Below are 8,659 nucleotides of genomic sequence, written 5' to 3' on the forward strand. Positions count from 1 at the left end.
GGGTGGGTGTGTGCGTACATGTCCAAGATCCCGAGAGGAGAATGGAGGAGAAGGGATTGCGGTGTGGCCTTCCCCCCCGGGGGGTGATTTCTCGCTTTCTATCTCTCTGTCTCTCTCTGTCTTTCTGGCAAGTGCACGTGCCCTATAGCAAAAACCCCCCCAAAAAAAAAAAAAAAAAGGTTGGAATCCATATGGGGACCATGAGTTGGTCATTTATGTGGATGCTCAGAGTCTTGAGGAGCTAGAGGGTTAGGAGAAGGGGATCAGAGCATGACAAGAACCTGTTGGAAGTGCTTCTTTCTCTCTCTCTTTCTTATGTGCATGCACACATTTTCTATTAGCAAAAATTCCATATGAAAAATTTACAAGTTACATGCTTTTTTACTCAATATACATTTTTTTGATCATTAGACTTTTTTTTTTTTTGGAGAGGTTTTTGCTATAGGGCGCGTGCGCTCACCAGACAGACAGAGAGAGACAGAGAGACAGAAAGCAGGAAATCACCCCCCAGGGGAGGTGGCCACGCCGCAATCCCTTCTCCTCCATTCTCCTCTCGGGATCTTGGGCACGCACGCACACGCACCCAGCGTGAGTTTAAGCCACCGGGTCCGGGACTCAAACTGCAGTAGACTACGTGGGAGTCCAGCGACATAGCCATTATGCTAACTGCTGGTCCCGATCATTAGACTTTTTTATACCTTGTTTTCTCTTCAACTATATGCCTATTAAGGGATTATTTCCAAGAGTCCAACCATGGCAGTTACAGAGAACCAAAAATCATCCAATGTTTGTGTGGTGCCATTTAATAGTCAAACTTACAGTTCTTCCAAGATACATTTTATCAATCCAGTCACAAGCTAATAGCAGTTAGTGGATTTAAAATCATAAAGATGAATTAATAAAAAAAAAATAAAGGACCATGCTCCTATATTGCAAGTAGAATTAGGAATGCCTACAACTTTTCTGAAGGCAATTTATGAAATCCTTAAAAATGTTTATATCCATGGACCAGCAGGTACTGTAGTAGTTAAGGTACTGGATTCCACATAGCTGACTCTGGTTTGAATCCTGGACCTGATGGCTTGAAAATCACGCCAAGGGGACCAGCAGTTAGCGTAATGGCTATGTCACTGGACTCCCAACGTAGTCGACCGCAGTTTGCATCCTGGACCTGGTGGCTTAAAACTCACGCATGCGCATGTGCGTGTGTTCCCAAGATCCCGAGAGGAGAATGGAGGAGAAGAGACTGCGGCATGGCCATTCCCCCTGGGGGGTGATTTCTCACTTTCTATCTCTCTGTCTCTGTCTTTCTGGCGAGCGCACGCGCCCTATAACAAAAACCTCTCCAAAAATAAGAAAAAAAAATCACGCCAAGTACATGTGTATGGGTTCCCAAAATCCTGGGAGGAGAATGGAAGAGAAGGGATTACAGAGTGGCCATCACCCCAGGGACTGATTTCTCATTTTCCTTCTCTCTGTCTCTCTCCAGCAAGCACACACACCCTATGGCAAAAATCTATTGACCCAGTAATTCCTTATATATAGTATTGAACATTTTGATAAAAGAATGTTTAAAACGGTGAAAATTTGGAAACAACCTAACTGTACGATTGTGAAATATTATGTAATTATTAATATTTTCAAGCCTAATGATAATGGGAAATGTCTATACTATTGGGTTGTCAGGAAAATCATGACATACTTTTGCACAGAAAAAATGACATGACTTTCCCAATGACCTAATATTATGTGAAGAAATAAATACAAAATATATGAAAAAAATTATGCTAATTTTTACTCATAGACAAAGTATAGAAAAAATGCATCAAAATATCAAAAGGAATTATTTCTGAATGGTAGAATAAAGATTTTTCTTTGCTTTTTACTTTTTTGAACTTATTAAGATTTCTACAACAAATATATGTTATACTTATTATGAAAAAAATTCAGGGAATGAAGTGAATGTGAATGCTTTCTAAACTTGTAAGCAAACCTAAAAATGTTCAAATAATATCATCAACAAACATTTGGGAGGATTTATTTATACAAAAGGACACAAGATTTGCTAACATGGAGAAAAGAAGCTATGACACCTGCATTTATTTCAATTATTATTTACCACTAAAACGAATTAAATAGTCTAAATTTCAAATATTTTGCATGATAGCACATGCACACATGATCACATGCACACATATGCACATGTGATCTTCTGTGATCTTCCATATAGATTCAGCTTTGCTTGAACAGTGTGTTACTGATGTTCCACCAAGCTGGCCCACTTTAGATTCATGGGTTGCTTAATGACAGTGATAGAATTTGACAACTGCATTGTGTTAGGTAGTTAGTTATTGAACAAACATCACAGAATGTACTCACACAACCCACATGGTATAGCCCATTATCTACCTGGGCTATGTGGTATAGTCTATATGCTCCTCCTGATACCACAGTTTACATTGTCATTGACCAAAATGTTGTCATGCAGTGCATGACTGTATGAGCTATATATGTATATAATGAAAAAAATCAACATTTTTACATCAGAATGAGTAATTTCATTCCTACTTGGTCAGGTTACTTTATCCTGAAAATTAGCCAATCATCTATATAGCTGGAAGGAGAAATAATATTTACTGGTTAAATGGCAGAAAAGCTCATTTTTCCAAGAGTAGAAAGAGGTAAAACAGGTAGAGAATGTTTGAATGGACCCTTTTACAAAGTTCCTCTGATCCATTGTGAGCCTCTCTGGTTGCAGGAAAACAAATTTGATATGTCCTTCATCACATACCTTTTATCGCAAGGCCCATCAATGACAATCAATTAGAAAATCTGAGGAAAAGTGGGACCAACAGGTGGCGTGGTGGTTAAGGTGCTGGACACTCCCACATGGCTGACCACAGTTCAAGTCCTGGACCTGGTGGCTTGCTTTCTCACTTTCCTTCTCTTTCTCTCTGTGTCTCTCTCTGGTCAAATCAAAATAAAATGAATGAATGAATAAAAGTAAATTTAAAAAATAAATAAATATATTTTTTTTTTTAAAGAAAGAAAATCTGAGGAAAAGCAACACTTAGAAATGTTTGAAACACTGCAGGGAAGGCGAGAAGCACCATACTAAATACAGACAATTTGCCTCAACTGCATAAAAAAATCTGTATTAGTCTGTTGATAAAGTGAAAGTACCTTAGATTTAGAAGAAGTTGTATTTCAGAATTTCTGGCATATGGATTAAAAGTAAGATTATTAAAACTTAGTTTTTTTCTTTCCTCACTGAGGAAATATCATGGATGGATCATAGTTCTGAATTATACAGAGACTGCTAAGTAGAATGGACAAAGAGATGGCAAGCTGCCATACTTCCATGTCTCCTTCGGGAGTCTCTACTTTCCTTGCTTCACTCTCTTGGTTCTGCTGTTTATTTTACTCTGTTTCTTCATGAAGTACTTTTTTCCCACCTTTAATGTTTTCTCACTCCCACCCCCAACCTTGGGTAATACACTGGGAGCCTTCACTCCTTCCCTCAAGGGTCCTAGGGAGAGGCAGGACCTGAATCCCATTAGTCCAGGTCACGGGTGTTTGGCCCTTGCTCCTCTTATTCCCTCTCTCTCAAGCTGACCTATCTGCTCAGCTTCTGCATTCTGTGACCTGCATGTGGAGGTTCAGTCACGTGAACCCCCTGCATGCTTCCATCTGTCACCAGGCCCACCCGGCTTTTTGCACCTGTGGGAACTCCTGAGTGAAGCTGCTCATTGGTCTGCACAGTGGGACTGGTTTTATGGGCAAAATTACCTCCTTTTTTTTTTTAAAGTTTATTTATTTCTTTTTATGAGACTGAAAGACAGAGAGAGAGAGAAAGCACTCTCAGTAGGATTTCATGCCACAATCAACTCCCTTCCCCAGATTTTCTAACCAGACAGAATCATGGTTGCACATGGCCAGCATATACAAGTTGACCAAGAAACTGAACACATGGTCTTTCATATAAATCCAGCTTTGCAAGCTGGCCCACTTCCAATTTTAATAAGCTCACAGACAAATGACCAGATTTAGAATTATATCGTAAAGCATCACCTGCTCTCAATCCTTAGGACTGCTGTCTTCACTGAAAAAGTAGCTTGGACAGGAATACTTAAGGTCATCTTTCCCAGCATTAACATGGGAAGAAACCTCCCCAATGACTCACCGCTGGCATGATTTCCCCACCACATGTTCTCTGCACTGGCACATTCCGGATGGTCCACTGCACACAGGGCTGAGTGCTCCACCAACATCGCAATGACACCCTGAGAGTCAGGAAATAGTAGCAGCTGCCCATCAAACCATCTCCACACTGAACGCTTCCCCAACTTCTACCAGAAGGGAAAGCAATAATCCAGTGCTGCAGCACCTGTCTTCTCTCCCCCACCAGAATTTCTACTTGGTAGATGACTGAAATATGTAGGAAACTCCCAAACTAAAATGGTATTCTGCCATTGTTTGAATGTCCTCCCAAAACTCATGTGTTGAGATTTGTGATGAGATTAAGAAGATGAAAACTTAATCTGAGTATGGTGTTGAAAGGTGGGGCCTTTGGGAGGAGGTGAAGATTAAGGCCATCATGGTGGCCCCCATGGTTGACTCCTGGTGGGTTTGTAAGAGGAGGAACTGAGGGAGAGATACATATGGGCACAGATGCATGTGTTTCTGCCCTGCACCTGTTGTCATACAGCCAGAAGACTCTCACCAGATGTAGCCTCTGGGCTTTTTACCACCAACTGAGAGCTGAGTAAGGAAAATAGTGTGAACTCTGTTGTCCAGTACAAAGGTGTAGTAATGCAGGAGCTAAACATGATGTAGAAAAAACACTGTTGTAAATAATGTGTGCTAAAGAGGGACTATGCAAGAGATTCAAGAGCTGGTGGAGTGACTGTTCCTACAAGTTCATTTTTAACACACATTATCTCTAAAAATCTAATGTTAGCTTTTCTTTTTCTTAATTGCCAGAGAGTATGTGCATTCACCAGAGAGACAGAGAGAGCAAGAGAGGGAAAAGGTGACTGAGAAATTACTCCCTAACTGAGAACACTCACTCTTCAACCCTTCTCCTTCATATCTTCATCTCATTGGGATTTCGGGTGCACACACACATACACCCTAATGTATTTTTCAAGCCTCCAAGGCTGGGACTCAATCTGTCTTTGGCCACATGGGATCCTGTTCTCTTAACCCTAGACCATGGGCTGGACTATGTTAGCTTCTTTGATAAAATGTATCTCTAAAATTACTAAGTCTTGAGGGCAGCAGGTGGCTTGGTGATTAAGGTACTAGATCCCTACATGGCTGACCATGATTTGGGTCCCAGACCTTGTGGCTTTCTTACTTTCTCTCTCTCTCTCTCTCTAATGAGCATGTGTCCTATAACAAATTAAAAAATAATTAATAATAATAATTAAATAATTATTTTAAAAATGACTAAGTCTTGATGTTATTTTTAAAATTAACACATGACCTCTTATATCATTTTTTTAATAGTTAAACCAACAATATCCTGGTAGAAGAGGCATGAAAGTACCTCCATTTACAATTTATGACTAGTTTTAACTGAAGATTTAGCAAAATTCCCTGGACAGAAAGTTTCAGTGCCATCCCATCAGAAAGTCTACATGAAGACAATAAGCACAGAAGAAAGACTGTTCCAGTACTCTTTGTCTATCAACACTTTATTCTGCTCAGGACTCTCTGAGAGTATTTACCTTGACACCCAAAGTAATTGCTCTTTTCCACAGCAAAATAGCCATCTTCACAGGTGTCACAGGAGTCACCATCGACATGGGGTTTGCAGTGACAGTCACCATCTCTCTGAAGAAAATGAGCCAGAGGACAAAAATTGATACAATTTTAGAATCTAATAATCTTTAATATTGAAAACTGGTTCATTGTCCAATAGGAAGCCATGTAGCCAGGACTGGGAAAAGATCATCACTCATTGATGACTAGAAGGTACAATACATCCTTCAGAAATTCCACAATTATTACCCCCTTTCTCCTGTTAGCATATGAAAATTGGCCTACATTACCTGCCCACATTCTCCAATTCCACTCACTGTCCCTGCCTCGTGGCACAGGCATGCTGTCGAGAAAAGAAAGCATCCATGAACCAAGTGTCACAACGATAGATAGTCACCAGCTCTGGAAACACTGCACACCCTCAACATGACACATGCAGGCAGACTTTGGAGCACACTTAAACAGAATTACAGTGTGCAATGCTGAGGCCTAAGACTAGATCACTTTCTGGATTAGCAGGACAGACTGATCAACACTATCCATCTCCGGAGAGTATTGGCTGATTTACAATTACTTCAAGATAAAAGCTGCAACATCATGAGATTTTTTTTTAGTAACTTTTTTTTCATTAGAGATATTTTTGTTACAGGGCACATGCATTTGCCAGAGACAGAGAGATAGAAAGTGAGAAATCACCCGTGATGGGAGACGGCTACATTATACAGTCCCTTCACCTCCATTCTCCTCTCAGGATTCTGGGTATGCATGCACACCTGCCTGGTGGGATTTTTAAGCTGCTGGATCCAGGACTCAAACCACAGTTGGCCATGAGGGAGACCAGCGACATAACCATTAAACCATCTGCTGGTCCCAATTTTTTTTTAATGATTCTAATGTCAAGGTCATCATTGATGTGCTTGCATGAAAATACACTCTATTTAAGACTATTCACTCTGTTTAGTACCATTAACTCAATGTTTTTATCCCAACTTCAATATAAGCATAAAAATTAAAAATTAAATTAAACTATAAAGCGTTGATTATAAAAACAAAGAGGTCAAAACCATGGATCAAGAAGCTGCCTGCACAAATAACAAAGTACATATGGAAACAGGATATAAATCCCTTGCTAAGAAATTAAAAAGGACAAATGTTTTGCCAAAAGTAAGAGGGAAAACACTAAAAACATTACACAGAATTTCAGACAAATCGAATTGATTCAACAAATAGTTCTTTTGTGGGTTTAGTCACTGAAATAGATAAAATTAAGAGGAAGATACAACATAGCAAATTACAGTGTATAAGAAACCTTACCTGAACATCCCTTGGGGTTTTCTTCGGCCAGGTTCCAATATAATGGTTTGCAGATGCTACAAGTAGGACCTTCAACATGCATCTTGCATTGGCAATGTCCCTTTTAACAAAAATTAAACTAACATTTGACATCTTGGAATTAAGATATTCTCAAATATGTGTTCTGAGCACTAGGCTTATCACAGAAATATATTTGGGGCATAAAAAGTAAATTAAGCACACTCAAAGGGAATAGAAGGACTGGGTTGACTTCAACAGTCTGCTAAATGTTTTGTTTCTGTATTCATTTATTTGTTACATACAACTCACATTTGTGGTTAAGAAATTGGAAAATACATAATAAATTGGAGAAACAAATTTTAAACTCACTCTTACTTATAACATTATCAATGTCTGTCAGTACTATATAGCACAGACTACACATTTAAAAGGAAAAATATCTGAATATTTAACATTACAAATTAGTAAAGAATTATGTTTATCTGAGCATGATTTTGTAATATGCAAGATTCTTTGCCTTGCTCCAATACCATCAAGACTCATAGAAAGAACAGCATGGACCAGCAGGTTGCATGGTGGTTAAGGCACTGGACTTCTACATGGCCAATCATGGTTCAAGCACTATACCTTGCAGCTTGCTTTCTCACTTCCCCTCTCTCTCTCGTGAATTAAAACATAATAATAATAGAGAATCTGTCCAGGCATCTCCATCTCTGTCTCTGCTGTCCCTTCTGGGTTCAGTTTCATGATGGTGAAGCCCCCTCCCAGTCAGAGTCCCCCCCTCTTTCAGACCCCAATGCTAGACAGAATCCATCCAGGCATCTCCATCTCTGACTCTGCTGTCCCTTCTGGGTTCAGCTTCACAGCTGTGAAGCACCCCCAGTCAGGCCTCTCCCTCTTCCAGACCCCAGTGCTAGTCAGGTAAGTAAAGTTTCTCTCTCCCTCTTTTCCTCTTGTTCTTTTCTGTTCTGTCAAACTTTTATTTTTCCTCTTTAAACAAACAAACAAACAAACAAAAACAGCTTTCTGTCCCCTCCCTGTGCCTTTCTCTTGTTAATTTGTCTCTTTTTCCTTCACCTAGGACAGAATCCATCCAGGCAACTCCATCTCTGCCTCTGCTGTCCCTTTCTGTGATGCAATTTCTGTGTTTTTTTTTTTTTCTCCTCTCTTTGTTCTAGTCCTTTCCTTCTTTTTCCATTGCTTTTCCTTCCTATTTCTGTTTCCTACTCTCTTTTTCTTTTCCCTTACTTTCCTAGTTTACTGTTCAGCCCTTACCCACTGCCTAGAGAAGGCTAAGTGCATAGTAGCTAAACATCTGAATATTGTGAGTTTTAGAGAATTATTTGCCCTTCACTGTACTGGTTGTTAAAAGAGTAAAACTCCTCTTCATAAATCTGATTTAAAAACTCTTCCTGGGGGCGGCGGCGGAAGCCGCGGGGCGCCCGCCCAATGGCCCCGGGGGCTCACGCCCCTGGCGCGCGGCGGCGGCGGTGGCGGCGGAGACGGAAGAAGGCCCCGGGGGCTCACGCCCCCGACGCGCAGCAGTAGCAGAAGAAGCCGGAGCCCACGCGCGCGACCA

At 40.4% G+C, this 8,659-nt stretch overlaps 1 protein-coding gene across 2 annotated transcripts in view; it reads right to left on the minus strand.

The window, feature by feature from the left end:
* LAMA3 (laminin subunit alpha 3) overlaps nucleotides 1–8,659 on the minus strand; it is a gene marked incomplete at its 5' end in the record, with an annotated part of 299,569 nt that overhangs the window by 150,610 nt on the left and 140,300 nt on the right. For both annotated transcript variants that reach the window (XM_014591287.2, XM_014591288.1), the window contains 4 exon segments: nucleotides 4,184–4,283; nucleotides 5,733–5,838; nucleotides 6,057–6,109; nucleotides 7,081–7,180. In XM_014591287.2, the coding sequence (XP_014446773.1) occupies nucleotides 4,184–4,283; nucleotides 5,733–5,838; nucleotides 6,057–6,109; nucleotides 7,081–7,180 (359 nt within the window).

The sequence above is a fragment of the Tupaia chinensis genome, unplaced genomic scaffold, assembly GCF_000334495.1.
Source record: "Tupaia chinensis unplaced genomic scaffold, TupChi_1.0 Scaffold000550_1, whole genome shotgun sequence".
NCBI classification, from domain to species: Eukaryota; Metazoa; Chordata; class Mammalia; order Scandentia; family Tupaiidae; genus Tupaia; species Tupaia belangeri.